The sequence below is a fragment of the Sesamum indicum genome, linkage group LG2, assembly GCF_000512975.1.
Source record: "Sesamum indicum cultivar Zhongzhi No. 13 linkage group LG2, S_indicum_v1.0, whole genome shotgun sequence".
Lineage (NCBI taxonomy): Eukaryota > Viridiplantae > Streptophyta > Magnoliopsida > Lamiales > Pedaliaceae > Sesamum > Sesamum indicum.
Genome location: NC_026146.1, coordinates 11657248 through 11672523, shown reverse-complemented (window position 1 = coordinate 11672523; position 15276 = coordinate 11657248). Strand labels below are relative to the sequence as shown.

At 35.0% G+C, this 15276-nt stretch overlaps 2 protein-coding genes across 2 annotated transcripts; both read left to right on the top strand.

Annotated features, from left to right (window-relative positions):
• LOC105155836 (autophagy-related protein 8f) lies at positions 526 to 4186 on the top strand. The gene is made up of 6 exons (XM_011071809.2): positions 526 to 682; positions 1130 to 1181; positions 1293 to 1348; positions 3200 to 3252; positions 3591 to 3709; positions 3804 to 4186. Exons 2-6 carry the CDS (start codon positions 1145 to 1147, stop codon positions 3905 to 3907), a joined length of 369 nt encoding a protein of 122 aa, XP_011070111.1. The 5' UTR covers positions 526 to 682; positions 1130 to 1144; the 3' UTR covers positions 3908 to 4186.
• Positions 5478 to 10008, top strand: LOC105155835 (NADH dehydrogenase [ubiquinone] 1 beta subcomplex subunit 8, mitochondrial). Its single transcript, XM_011071808.2, has 4 exons — positions 5478 to 5724; positions 5813 to 5899; positions 5999 to 6094; positions 9642 to 10008. The coding sequence occupies exons 1-4, from the start codon at positions 5587 to 5589 to the stop codon at positions 9696 to 9698; spliced, it is 378 nt and encodes a 125-aa protein (XP_011070110.1). The 5' UTR covers positions 5478 to 5586; the 3' UTR covers positions 9699 to 10008.

The following is a 15276-nucleotide window of genomic DNA, read 5'->3' as shown; positions in this document are numbered from 1 at the left end:
ATATATATAGTATCTATAGCACACACTATGTATGCGCAAATTTTGCAATACTATTTAAAATAAAATATAATAAAAATATTTATTATCTAATAAAATATATAGAACATGATAAATTAACATTAAATTTATAATAAAATAATGTAAGAAAAATGCATGAAAATAATAAAAAAAAGTAAGGATTAAAAGATAATGGGGGAAGTGGGAAGTTATAAGATGAATAAAAAAAATTAAATATAAAAAAAAACAAAAAAGGGAGATACATCAAAAAGTGCTCTCCCTTAATAATAAGTACATATGTATAAATATTTAAAAAAAATACTAAATATTAAAATAAATTATAATTATTAAATAAAATTTATATTAATATGAACATGACGTTATCCATACAAATGAATATTCTCAAACGTGATACCTATATAGTGTTCTTGGGCGTGATGTGGACTATTCCCAGCTCATACGTATTTGAGACTACACACAATTTCCCCTAATTTTATATTTCGGAGTAAAGGGTTTGGATAATGATTAACGATTAGGCTACCCAATATTTAATACATCCGTAGTTCCAAAAGCAAAGTTGAAAAGCAAAGCCTCATCGTTCTTCATTCAATCCGGGCCACATTCCTGAAATTCTTTATCATTTTCCCTTTCTCCTTTCTTCTCCATCATCTTTTTCTTGCAGAAGGTTCGTCCTCTTTTGGATAAAAATTGTTGATGTTGTCACTCTAATTCTTTTCTTGGCACCAAGTATTGCTTCAGTCTTAAAGCTATTTCAAGATTCCGACTTTGTCGTTGTTTTACCTTTCAGTTTTTGGGTTTTTTGCTGAATTTTTCTTGGTGGGTTTTTTTTTTGAAAAGGGGAATGAATATACTTTACTGGGTTGAAGATATATATAAGTTTTCTGTTATTGGATTTATTGATTATAGACCTGATTTCATTTTGATGTAAATTTGGTTTCTTTGTTGTTTTTGTTCGCCTCGTCTTCTTACCGTAGTGGTGTTTTAGCAAAGAGGTCATCGGTTATGTCGATGGATTGAATTTGAGTTTTTTCATTTCGTTGAGGGTCTGAATTCATATTGTTTTTCTTCTATCAGTGGTTTTCAAGAATTTGACTTTTTAAAATTTGAGCAGTGATATTCAGGTGGAATGGCAAAGAGTTCATTCAAGCAAGAGCATGATCTTGGTTTGTGCTGCTGTTTGTTGACTTGATTTTGTTTATTAATTTATCCTCCTTTGAATCTTGTGGAAATGTTTTTCTCGTCAAATTTCTGATATGTTGATATATTGTTTTTAGAGAAAAGGCGTGCTGAAGCTGCTAGAATTAGAGAGAAATACCAAGATAGAATTCCGGTGAGAGTTCAGTCAACCTTCTGAATTGGGCTGTTTGTAGTTCCAGATAGTAGTGTGGATTATTTGTTTGATTGATCATCTAATTTTTGTAGTATCTGTTTTACGACATTTTATCTATTAAGGTTTTTACTTGTTTGGCTAAAGTTTTGGCTATTGTAAACTGTTAATATAGAGTTCTAAGCTGTTAGAGAGCTCTCCCACCAGGAGTTTTCTGAGCATAATTAGTATAAAGAAGATAGATTTCGTATATAATGTTGTTTGTTGGAAAGTCATATTCTTTCAACCATTTGTTTAATGCATAGCTCTCTCTGCATCGGACAGAGACTAGTTAACGAAATCATGAAACCTGTTGTTTTACCTGTTTGAACTTTGTGTTTGTTATTGATGCTCGAGATATTGGGCGCGGGTGATTCTTATGTTAGTATGTGAATGGGATATCTCTTTGAAGATGTTTCTAATGCATTGCAGGTTTATGTAGATAGTTCTAGATGATCTAAACTAAGAAATGTAGAATGCAATTATGTGACGTTCTAATCACATTGTTATCTACCATAAAGCGATGAAGCACCTACTGTCATCTTTCCTCCTGTTCCCTGTCTATTGATGTTGTAAATGCATGTTACAATTTTCGTGCTTCTTTGGTCCAAAAGGGTCGGTGGGTAGTATTGGCTTGAGATACTCTATTCCAAACAGCTTGCGCTGCTTCTTTGTTTTATGTGTGCGTGGTGTCCTGAATGAATGATACGTTCAGCGTGATTTCTTGAGGTTAAGCATTTTACTTGAAAAAGTTAGAGTTATGACTCATTAATGCAACAATTAAGGGGGCATATCCACCACTGACCAAGTTTGTTGCTTTAAGTTGTATGAGCAGTTTGAATTTGCTTACCGAGGCTTCCAACATGATGTTTCCATCTATATTCATGTGGTGTTGCATTTCCTTTCTTATGGCCGAGCATTAGACACCTAGTTTAGTATAAATACAATATATATAATTACTAATACTACATATTCTTTAAATTTTAATTTCTGAAATTGCTTCTCTAGTTTTTGCAAGGAAAAAAAATATAAGTATTATTTATCTATTTTAAGTTCTGATTTTTTTTTAAATATATGTATTCTCAGACTATATTTCTTTGTTTTCTGGTGAATTAAATTATTTTTATCATATAATACATCCAATGTCGTTGTAAAAAGGTTCAAAAGTAAAATCTGCACAATGCTCAAAAGCTATATGTGTTAAGTATGTGAAATTAATGTTTCAGTTAGGTTATTGACTTTCAGTACGGTCCCTGCTCATTATATTATTACTGCTGGTAGAGTCATGTTTTTGTAGAACATGGTACGATCATTCAAATAATTTCTTGAAGCCAGTTTCTTATTTGGATTTGCGTGGTTGAGCGCTTGGATTAAAAATCTAGAGTTCAAGCTGATGTGTATTTATTATCACATGGTTTACATAAGGTATTGCAGCATTGTCGGAAAAATCAAAATATGCCCGAATTAGTGAATTTCCATTCTGCTCTATCTAAACTTTTCCAGACAAAGATCTAAATTGTTGTTTGTTTTGTTCTGAGTAGTAGTATATTTTTTTATGGTCATTTTGAAAGCAAGAATATTGGAAACAAGAGATGGAGTGTAGTTTTAGTTGAAAGGAGTATATAGACGACAATTTCATTTCTTACAGTGCTGTATGTTGTGCCAACAATTAGCATATCGCTTGACTGATACCTTTTATCTGGTAATTTTGTCCAAATTGTAACTTATGTATTCTGCATACAACACCTTGAAGTTAATTTTACGATTTTTCATTTTTTGAACTTCAATGATATTAGTTGTGTTTTTGTATTCTAGGTGATTGTAGAGAAAGCGGAAAGGAGCGACATCCCCAATATTGACAAGAAAAAGTAAGCATTAATTATGCAGTATTGACTTGGACTAAATTAATGATGTTCTATCTTCTACAGTTTGAAAGGTGTCTGGATGAACTCAAACTCTGAAAGTACTAATAGAACAACCTCCTCGTTACTTTTATCATTGGCAGTGTTTTATATTTCAACTTCTGCTTGTCGTTTCTTGTTTTCTGTTGCGTCTTTCTTTTCCTTCATATAATCCGCCAACCGGGGGTAGCTTCTCTTTCCCAAAGCATACCCTCAGATGTTGCTGGGCCGTCAAGCCAACTCCATAAAGCATTTATGACTGAACATCGAGATTGTTTCAAGTAATCTTATTGAGATAATTACAGGTACCTCGTCCCGGCTGACTTAACTGTTGGGCAGTTTGTCTACGTCATTCGCAAAAGGATCAAACTGAGTGCAGAAAAGGCCATTTTCATATTTGTCGACAACGTCCTGCCGCCAACAGGTAATCCTTTATGTAATACGCTTTCGTGACAAATAAGCTGTGACTCGAGCATCTTTATCCAGTATTAGCGGGCCTGTCGTTTTTCCTCATGTAGGTGCTATAATGTCTGCCATATACGAGGAAAAGAAGGACGAAGATGGTTTCCTTTACGTAACCTACAGCGGAGAGAACACATTTGGGCACGAAATTCTGCCGTAAATTCTAGGCTTCCATTTCTTTTAACAGTTGCCGGCATTAGACTGCGCCCGGCAATCCCTCGGTTGTCTGTGCGCAGTTATCTAATAAAAACGACGTTCCTGGTTCATATTCTGTATAGCGTATATTTGTATATAGTTTCTGAATCTCAAAGGCACACAAGATTTCAACATTTCCTGCTATGAATTCAATAACACCATCATCTTGTGCTCGGCTGTGCTATTGACTCTCTACTTACCAAGATGGTGAGTGAAATTTACATTATATGGCTTGTAAGTTGTTTTTGTACGATAAAAAAGAAAGTAATTTTTTTTTCCAGTCTTTTCTTTTAATTAAAAGTAATGAATTATTATTAATTTAAATAAATTAATTATAATTATTTGTGTCGAATATTTATATTTAATAAAAAAATTATGACAATCATACTATGACAACAAAATCAGATGAATTAAATTTAAATATTATCGATTATTATTACAGTAGATAATATTTACTATGCAATAGTACAATATTCAACATATATAGTAGGTTTCGATCATACAAAACAATGTTAGGACTCATCCTATGCAGTCACCACGGTGCCTATTGAATTAGGTATTATCGACTAATTTATTTTTTTTCCGTTTTGTATGTTCGTAATTTTATAATGAATCATTCCTCTAAATTTATTCTAGAAAAAGAAAATGCAAACATAGAAATAGTTTTAAATTTATTAAAAATTTTAAAAATTGAATCTAAAAATTGATCAATAAATAAGATAAGAGTCAAGCAACAAAATATTTAACAGGAGGAAAAAAAAGGAGAACCATGTTTTTTTAGATATAATATAATAAATAAAAACATAATACTTTATTTTTTTGCTCAATTTTAAACGAAAATAAAATTGAATCCTAAAGGTATGTTTTCCGTATCTTATTCTACTTTCCTCCGTCTATAAATACGAAACTCTTTAAATTTATTTATTTTACTTCTAATTTTCTTGTATACTAAATTCATTGGATGGTCGGAATCAAACAAGCTTTTAATTGTAGAAACTTAATATTTATTTGCATTTTCGTTTCTAAGCAATTTGTCAATTCAAGTACTCTGCTTCTAGGGGGAGAACTCTGCGAGTTATATCAGCATAACAGAAGAGAAGAAGAGATTTCTAAATTTCTATTGATCAGGCGATACCCGAATTTGAACTAGAGAAAAAGAATTTGCAGTCCCCCGCCTTACCACTCAGCCATGCCGCCTAAATGATACAAAATAAATGAAAATTTTTTCGAATTGCTGAATTTTTATTGTACTTGCATTTTGACTCATGTTTTATATTAGTGTATTTGTCCAAAAAATATTATTTTTTTCTAGAAGAAAATGTGTTTGTTTAGGGGTTATTTCCAATATATATTATTTTATAAATTTTCTCAAATTTCACTCATCATTTGTGTATTTCAAATGAAGGAGGAGTTTCGGAGCATTTCGATACATTGTAGGGGTCAGAGTGTAATAAATAAAAAACTAAAGGGGTGCGTGTTGCAATAAATTCACCATCCAAAAGCATACGGCGTCGTATAAACTGTTTTCTAATATCAAAACAACGCCGCAGCCCGCAAGCATCAGCGTTTCTCTGATTCAATAGTTTCATTTCTTCATCGGTAGACCACTGTAAAACCCACCCAAAAGAGAGAGAATTTTTACAAATGGCAGGAAGATTGAGCCACGTAGCGTCCCGGATTATGGGCGGAAACGGCATCGTCAGCCGCTCTGCCGCTGCCTCTCTGCGCCAGCGTTCCGGCATGGGACTCCCGGTCGGAAAACACATCGTCCCCGATAAACCAGTAAGGGATTTTCTACACTTACATATTGAAATAATCCTACTAGAAAGCAGGGCCCTAGTTAATTTTTCTTCCAATGGTGAAATTACAGCTTCCGGTGAATGATGAGCTGGTATGGGACAACGGGACGGCCTTTCCAGAACCTTGTATCGATCGTATCGCTGATACTGTTGGGAAGGTCAGATATTGACAAAAGTTTGAGTCATTTTCTGTTCGTAGTGATTCTGGGATTTGATTTATTTGTTAGTGAACGTCAATTTTCTTTCTCTGCGAATAGTATGAAGCACTGGCTTGGCTGTGTGGAGGATTGGGTTTTTTCGCGTCGCTTGGCTTCTTGGCTGTCTGGAATGACAAGGCGTCAAAGATCCCATTCGTAAGTCTTGATTTGTTGATAAACATTTTCACCTAGCGGCATGATGTGGATAAATTAAATCTCTCAGCTGGTATTGATGGATTTTATTAGTTTACTCTTTAAGTTGTTTTGGCTGTTTCTAATTTTGAAATGCTTTTGATTTTCCTTTTTCTTTTTTTCCTGATCAAAGTTTAATATGTGAAGATTTAAGATTTAGTCGTGTTTGAATAATGGATGGTATATGTTTTCATTGTACACAATTCTAGTGTTTGAATTTCTATAATTTAAGGCAACGGGAATGTCAGTGCTAATAGCTGTATATAAGTTTCTATTATATTAAAGAATGGAATGTGATCTTTTCGTCTAATATATAGTCTAGTGACACCTTAAAGTCATACTACACATGGATTCCTTGCTCTTCATGTCAAATATCTGGGAGGGAATTGCTACCTAGAGCAATTTGCATGTTTCCTTCAAATTTTCTGGTAAGGGCTAGGATTACCTTTGTTGTCTTTGCTATCTTAGTATTCGTGGTTGGGCCTACTAAATGAAATGAAAAGTCTATGTTCCTAGCTAAGAAAGAAGTTGAAGGAAGATAGCTAACTCGGAAACATTATCTAATTCCAATATGATTTGATGACTACAAGGAGTAGCCATATTTCATCATCACTTTCTGATCAAGATCCAAAAAGGGCTCTTGTGCTAGAGCTAGACTCCTGAATTTAGTTTTTGGACAAGAGGGGACCTAGTTAAGGTACAGTGAACGGACATGATTTCTGTCCTTCTACTGGAGTCGTTTCGTCTGAATCATCCAGAACCAAGAATGATAGAATTGTGATGCTATTGCATTGAGAAAGAATGGTCGGATTAATGATTTGAAAAAGAGGGATTGATCTAGCCAAAATGGTGTCCTTGTTTTTTCTGGATATTCCAGTGGACCTGTATTTCTTACAAGTTTGCCTAGAGAGGCCACTGGAAGCTTATACCTGTTGACTTTGAAGTAACTGGTATATGCATCTCAAAAGCAATGAAGGACAAGTTGATGTTATCTAGTTCAGAATAGGGTTCCCCGTACCCTGAGTTTTGAAGAAAACACCTTTTCTAAGTTGTCTATCCATGGTTGAATACCATTCTTGGATTTTAGCAAAACATGCTTGTTTGAATGACGAAAATACAATGCAGAAACTGTTATGATGGAAAAGCAATGGGTAGTGGTGTGGAAAGAAAATACTAGCTTTACTGATGGTCCCCCTCCCAACCCGTTTTCCCCTATTGGATATTTGTCATAGTTGTTCTTCTTGATCCTTCCAAACAAGATCACTCATGTGTAATTCGTGTAGGTTATGGCTTCGTGCTGAATATTGAAATTTCAAAAGTAACTTGGAATAGCCAATTTTCAAATCTTAATTCCTTCTCAGCTTAGTTATTTACTTTTAGCCTCTAACCGGTCACTGTAATAGCACTCTACTTTTTGCTTTTGGTTTAAGCAGTCCAATTTCTGTCTAATCGTCCTCCTTAAGCCAATGATACTTGTAGTTTCACCCACCTTACCTTTCTGGTTTATGCACTCTCCTCTGTTCATCTTGTTTCTACATTTTGCCAAATTTCTCCTGTAAGCAGTGTGCTACATTCAGTGTATGATGTTTGAATTTACTCTGGTATTGTTAAGGAAATCTGGGCTAATCCTTAGTAGTAGGACATTTTCTTTCTTTATTTTTTGGGCCTGGTATTATTGCTCTTAGCCTGTTATTGTTTGTGATAAGCCCCATATTATAGTCCAGCTATGGAGGTGGTATTGTAATATGGGCCATTAAGTGAAAATCTGATTAACTTCCACCAGCTCATATTGCCCTTATTTATTTCCTGCCATTTTATGTGTTTATCCCTACTTATGCCCAAAATTACGAAGAACCGGGTCCCTTTATTTGATGGTATGAGAGAAATTAAACAAATTTCTCAAAGACTCCCATATTTTAAGAAGCTAAAACAATGGCTGTGGAGGCTATGCAGTTGGTAGATGCTTGTCTATTGAAATAAAGAGGAGATTTTAATCTCAATTTCGAGATCCATTTTAATGTAATTTTTCTTGCTTGTTGATCGTTTTCTAATATTTGGTGAATAAAGATGGTGGGAGAGGTCCAGGGGGGCTGAGGGACGGTAGTGTTGGGGGTGAGGAGGGGTGGCAGTGCTGGGGGCGGGGAGGGGGCTGCAGGGGCAGTATTGGGCAAGGGGGACTAGTGGGAAGGGGGAGGTGTTGGGGGCGGGGAGGGGGGTTGACAGGGCGGCGTTGGGCGCCTCGCGTGTGGAGGGGGGTTGGACGGGGCAGCTTTGGGAAGGGGTAGCAGCAACGCAGATGCTGTTTTGGTAAGATGAAGAAGTCTTCTTTTCTTTTTCTTTTGTTTTCTGTTTGTTGTTACGTTTTTAAAAATTAATACAAAGCACAAGAAAATTGCTGCTAAACAAACATAAAGTTTGTTGAATTCTTTATAATAACTATTTTGTCTTATTGCGTGGATATTCTGGTATTTTGTAATTTTATCCCAAATGAATGATTTGTTAGTAAATAAGTAATGAAATTATCACAATATTTCATCTAATAAAGTAAACACAATATTTTAAAATCTTATCACTATTATCCTGAATTTTATCATTTATTAATCTATACCACTTTAAACCCATCACGCAAAGTAAATGGGGCTTTAATTCATGCATAATTGCTTTATCACATTAATTTTCTTGGCATCATATACATGTTCTTAGTTGATGAGAAAAAGTTGAAGGTAAAAGGGCTAAAAAATTGGTCCTATCAAGGACAATAGCTTTTGGATCCTGGATGGATAGTCACAATTTCTTTTTAGAGGGGATAGTCAGCAATTTTAAGCTTATCTCACTGCTAACTTGGATGTTTTTAAAATCCTCTAACTTAGGCTGATAATAGAAAGAATGAAATTTTTGCTTGTATTGTGCTCATATTAACTGGTGCAATCCCAACTCACCTTTTTATTTATTTGCTAATAAAATGCTGTTTTTCTTTCTTGCTTTAATGCATTTCTATTTAGATCCACGTTTCAGATGATTGTGCTATAGCTTGTGTTCCAACAATTTTAAATTTGCTGCTTTTGCTGGTGGCTTGCATCTATACTTTCTTTTTGTTGAAATGTATTCTATGTTCTTACTGACCACATCTCAAAATTGATTGTTGATATTGTTGTTTTGCATTCATTGAGCGCGCCAACCAACTAATTTGCTGTCTCTAAAATGGAGTTAATTTTTTCACCTCTAGAGTTTTTTGGTTTTCATTTTGGAGGAGCAAAATATGAAATGTGATTGACGGTTTCTGCAGCAAATTTTGAGCTGTTAAACTATGCTTCAAACAAATCTTTTATCTCACTCTCAGGTTTGCTAACAAATATGGAGGTTTCTCAAACTTCCTTGCACACGTCTATCAATGCCTCGGTTAACTCATATTTGTGTTATCTTCTCTCTGAAGGAGTTGCTTTGTTTTGGGTTATTTTTACTTGCATCATAAAGAAACTGCCTCATGTTATTTCCTTTTGTTTCTTGCCAGACACCCAAGGTCTATCCTTATGACAACTTACGAGTTGAGCTTGGTGGAGAGCCCTAAGATGCTGCCTTGTTGATGATTGCTGCATGGACGTGTCTTCTCTTTTCTCATTTGCTCTTTCGAGCTCTGAATAGTGAAAAATAAGTGAAGTTTTATGTGATACTTTCAACCAGTTAGCGGAGATAATTCCAACTTGAACAAGTGCAGTGCTGGGTTGTCATGTCCTTGAGTTACTTTTGTTGATTTTGATTCCAAGACATTGTAATAGATGCAGGTTTCTGTTTAAACACGAACAACTGATATTGATGGATTTTACTGGTTTACTCTAAGTTGTTCTAGCTGTTTCTAATTTTGAAATGCTTTTTGATTTTCCTTCTTTCTTTCTTTCTTGATCATAGTTTAATTTGTGAACATTTAAGATTTAGTCGTGTTTAAATAATGAATTGGTATATGTTTTCACACAATGCTAGTGTCTGAATTTCTATAATTTAAGGCAACAGGAATGTCAGTGCTAATAGTTGTATATAATTTTCTATTATATTAAAGAATGGAATATATTATTCTTCTTCTAGTATAGTCTAGTGACGCCTTAAAATCACACTACACATGGATTCCTTGCTCTTCGTGTCAAATTTCTGGGATGGAATTGCTACATGGAGCAATTTGCATGTTTCCTTCAAATGAAAGTCTATGTTCCTAGCTATAAAAGAAGTTGAAGGAAGACAGCTAATTTGATAACAACAAGGAGTAGCCTTATTTCATCATCACTTTCTGATCAAGATCCAAAAAGGGCTCTTGTGCTCGACTCCTGAGTTTAGTCGGTGGTGAAGAGGGGACCTAGTTAAGGTAGTGTGCACGAGCATGATTTCTATCCTTCTACTGGAGCCGTTTCCTTTTGGATCATCCAGAAATTGTGATGCTATTGCACTTAGAAAGAATGATAGGATTAATGATTTGGAAAAATAGGGATGGATCTAGCCAAAATGGAGTACCTTTTCTTTTCTTTTCTTCTTTTTTTTTTCCCCTTTGGATATGCTAGTGGACCTGTATTTCTTACAGGTTTGCCCAGAGAGGCCACTGGAAGCTTATACCTGTTGACTTTGAAGTACCTAGTATGTGCATTTCAAAAGGAATGAAGAACAGGTTGGTATCATCTAGTTCAGAATACAGTTCCGCGTAACCTGAGTTTGGAGAAAACACCTTTTCCAACTTGGGGTCTATCCATGGTTGAATACCCTTCTTGGTTTTTAGGAAAACATGCTTGTTTGAACGAGGAAAAACATCTTGTCTTGCTATTGTGCCTTCCTTAAGAAAGACCTAGCCAAATGATATCTGTTGATTAATAAAAGAAGTAAGAGCGAGTGAAGGATGTTCCATGCGGCTGTTCTTTAAAGCTAGGGATTTTACATTTACACTCACGATCTATGGTTTATTTATACATACAATTTCTATTTTTTGCATAATTATAGAAATTACCCCTAACAGCAAAAAAATAGGAATAGTTTGTGTAATGACACTAACATTTTTAGGGGGGGTTATGTGTAATTTTTCAAAAAAGTAAGGGGTGATTTGTGTAAGTGATAATGATATTTCGATGAGTATATGTGTAATTATCTAAAAGATAGGGATGATTTGTGTAAATAAGACATATATCAAAGAGTGTAAATGTAATTATCCCCTAAAGCTATGTAGGTTTCGGCAGCTACCATTCTCTTTATGTTCAGAGCTTGCTTTAACATTGTCTTCTATTGGTGTTGTGGAGAAAACCAGAAAGGAAAAAACTAGCATATTTTGATTGCATGCCTGCTGAGTCTCTGAGAGAATCCAACACTTCAAATTCTTCTGTGCCAAACCGTAGTACAATATGATAGTTTCCAACCATAAGTTTTACTAGTTACTTTAAGATGTAAGCATTGGTGAGCAATTTGCCCATTAAATAACTTCTCTCAAAAGTATATGAAAATAGGTATTTGGCATCAACAACCTCTTCCCACTTTTGCCTTCACAAAGATGATAGCAAAATGCAATGCAAACATTGTTAGAATGGAACGGCAATGCATGAGAGCATGGAAAGAAAACACTAGGTCTATTGACGCCATCAACAACTTCTTCCCACTTTCTCAGTCACAAAGATGATAGCAAAATACAATGCAGAAACTGTTACATTGGAAAAGCAATGTATGGGAGTGTGGAAAGAAAATACTAGCTTTACTGATGGTCCCCCTCCCAACCCATTCTCTGAGACAACTATCCTTTTCCTTATTTCTAAATTCATCAAAGTTGTTCTCCTTGATCCTTCCAAACGAGATCGCCCATGTCATGTATGATCCATGTAGGTTACAGCTTGGTGCTGAATGTTGAAATTATTACATGGAATTTCAGAAGTAACTTGGAATAGCCAATTTGTCAAATATGTCTTTTAGCTTCTAATAGGTCACTGTAATTAGCACTTAACCTTTTGCTTTTGGTTTAATTAGTTCAATTTCTTTCTAATCGTCCTCCTTAAGCTGATGACACTTGTAGTTTTACTCGTCTTTCCTCTATTCATCTTGTTTCTATATTTTGCCAAGTTTCTCTGTAAGCATTGTGCTATATTCAGCCTATGATGTTTGAATTTACTTAGGCCTCGTTTACTTGCTAGTATTGTTAAGGATACCTGGACTAACCCTTAGTAGTAGGATATTTACTTTTTTTTTGGCCTGGTATTATTGCTCTTAGCCCGTCATTGTTTGTGATGAGCCCCATATTATAGTTCTACCTATGGAAGTGGTATTGTAATCTGGGACATGAAGTGAAAATGTGATTAACTTCCACCAGCTCATATTGCCCTTACTTTTTCCCTGTCATTTTACATGTTTGTCCCTACTTGTCCCCAGAATTATAAAGAACCGAGTACCTTGATTAGATGGTATGGCATTAAACAAATTTCTCAAAGACTCTAAAGCAATGGTGTCTGGAGGCTACAGTTGGTAGATGCTTGTGTATTGAAAAAAGAGGAGATTCTACTCTCAATTTCGTGATCTGTTTTAATGTAGTTTTTTTCTTGCTTGGTGGTTGTTTTCTAATTTTTGGTGAAGAAAGATGGTGGGAGAGATCGATGGGGGCTAAGGAACGACAATGTTGGGGGTGGGGAGGGGCGGAGTGTTGGGGGCTGGGAGGGGGACCGAAGGGTAGTGTTGCGTAAGGAGGGGACCTAGTGGCAAGGGAGCGGTGGTGTTGGGGGGTCGAGAGGTGGGCTGATAGGGCGGCGTTGGGCTCGGGAATAGGGGTTGACGGGGCGGTGTTGGGTACAACGAAGAGGGGGTTGTTTTGGTGAGATGACGAAGACAATCTCTTCTTCTTTTTTTTTTTTTTTAGAAAAAACGAAACACAAGAAAATTATTGCTTAACAAACATAAAGTTTGTTGAAAATTTTTCTTTATATAACTATTTTGTCTTATTACGTGGATAATTTTGGTATCTTGTAATTTATCCCAAATGAATAATTTGTGAATTAGTAAATAAGCAATAAAATTATCACATAATAATCCAATATTTGACCTAATAAAGTAAACACAATATTATAAAACTCTATCACTATTATCCTGAACTTTATCATTTATTAATCTACATCATTTTAAACCCATGACACAAAGTAAACGAGACCTTAGTTCATGCATAGTTGCTTCATCACATCAATTTTCTTGGCATCCTATATATGCTCTTATTTGATGAGAAAAAGTCGAAGGTAAACGAACTAAAAAATTGGTCCCATCAAGGACAACAACTTTTGGATTCTAGACGGATAGTCACAATTTCTTGAGAGGGGGTAGTCAACAATTTTAAGCTTATCTCATTGTCAACTTGGATGTTGCTAAAATCCTCTAAATTAGGCTGATAATAGAAAGAATGACAAAATTGCTTTCATTGTGCTCATCTAAACTGGTGCAGTCCCATCTCTCACTTTTTTCTTTATTTGCTAATAAAATGCTGTTTTTCTTTCTCATTTTAAGGCATTTCTATTTAGATCCACGTTTTAGATGATTGTGATTTAGCTCATGTTCGACATTTTTAAATCTGCTGCTTTTGCAGGGTGCTTGCATCTATACTTTCCTTCTGTTGAAATTCTTACTGATCATATCTCGTGATTGATTGTTTAACATTGTTTTTTTGCATTTGTTGAGTGCGCTAACCAACTAATTGCTGTCTCTAACATGGAGTTAATTTTTGACCTCTTAAGTTTCTGGTTTCATTTTGGACGAGCAAAATATGAAATGTGATTGACGGTTTCTGCAATAATTTTTAATATGTTAATTTTTATCTTACTCTCATGTTGGCCAACAAGTATGGTGTTTTCTCAAACTTTCCCTTGCACACATCTATCAATACATCCGTTAGCTCATATTTGTGTTATCTTCTCTCTAAAGGAGTTGCTTTGTTTTGGGTTATTTTTACTTGCATCATAAAGAAACTACCTCATGTTATGTCTTTTTGTTTCTTGCCAGACACCCAAGGTCTATCCTTATGACAACTTACGAGTTGAGCTTGGTGGAGAGCCTTAAGATGCTGCCTAGTTGATTGCTGTATGGACGTGTCTTCTCTTTTCTCATTTGCTCTTTTGGGTTCTGAATAGTGAAAAATAAGTGAAGTTTTATGTGATACTTTGAATCAGTTAACGAAGATAATTCCAACTTGAACAAATCAAGTGTTGGGCTATCATGTCCTTCAGTTATGTTTTTGTTGATTTTGATTCCAAGGCATTGTAACAGATGCAAGTTTCTATTTAAAAACGAACAACTACTGATTATTGCCCAATGAAGAGACCTATGAGATAGCTTTAGGATGTGCCTGAGTTTGGGGTGGGTGGGGGTGGGGGTTATGTCGGACAGTTCTCGACAATGAGTTGATTCAAACTGAATATTCCAATTTTATTTTAGTTACTTTATTCTTATAATTGTAGTTCTACGAAGTTATATTTGTATGTACTCTAAGAGTATATATATATATATTATATTCATACATAAAATAAAAGGTCTATAAAATTGATGCCTGCAACAATTATTTTTCTGAACCCATTAACTAAATTTGATCTAAAATTCAAGCCAAGGAGTCATGCCCGATCTGCTTAGCATAGTAAGTCCAAACTTGCTGGTCCCAACACAATTAACAGGTTATAGAAGTGACAAGCCAAAAATGCCAAGTTTTACCATCCTGGAGATATGTCAACACTTAGAATTAGGTCCAATTCCATCCTCCTTAGCAGTCACTTTTGCCACATTCCATACATATAATCATTTCCAAGGTAAGCATCTAGTCCAACCTTATTCTCAAATTGGATTAAGGATTAAAGTTTTACCTTTAGGCTATGTTTACAAGTGGATATAAGGCTGGATATTTGGATTTATCTTGGTCAATGGTGTGTTTACAGACTTTAAGCCGGGCATGATTTTTTGGTGCAAGGCCCACTATTGTTCTGCTTGATTTGCTAGATTTAAATCCCGATTAGGAGGGTGGGATTTGTATCTCACTTCTCGCTTGAAAGAGCAATCAAGTTTGAATTGCCTGCTTTAACCCTACTTTATTGACTCCAATTACCATTTAACTGCCAATTGTCAAAACATTTACATCCAAATGTGCAAACTTTCAGTAATTACACTAA

Excerpts from the sequence above, each read along its gene's own strand:
- LOC105155836 (XM_011071809.2), top strand. The coding sequence starts at position 1,145 with ATGGCAAAGAGTTCATTCAAGCAAGAGCATGATCTTG. Across the intron at positions 1,349-3,199 it reads AATACCAAGATAGAATTCCG|GTGATTGTAGAGAAAGCGGA; the intron begins GTGAGAGTTCAG and ends TTTGTATTCTAG. Across the intron at positions 3,253-3,590 it reads CCCAATATTGACAAGAAAAA|GTACCTCGTCCCGGCTGACT; the intron begins GTAAGCATTAAT and ends AGATAATTACAG.
- LOC105155835 (XM_011071808.2), top strand. The coding sequence starts at position 5,587 with ATGGCAGGAAGATTGAGCCACGTAGCGTCCCGGATTATGGGCGGAAAC. Across the intron at positions 5,725-5,812 it reads ACATCGTCCCCGATAAACCA|CTTCCGGTGAATGATGAGCT; the intron begins GTAAGGGATTTT and ends GTGAAATTACAG. Across the intron at positions 5,900-5,998 it reads TCGCTGATACTGTTGGGAAG|TATGAAGCACTGGCTTGGCT; the intron begins GTCAGATATTGA and ends CTCTGCGAATAG.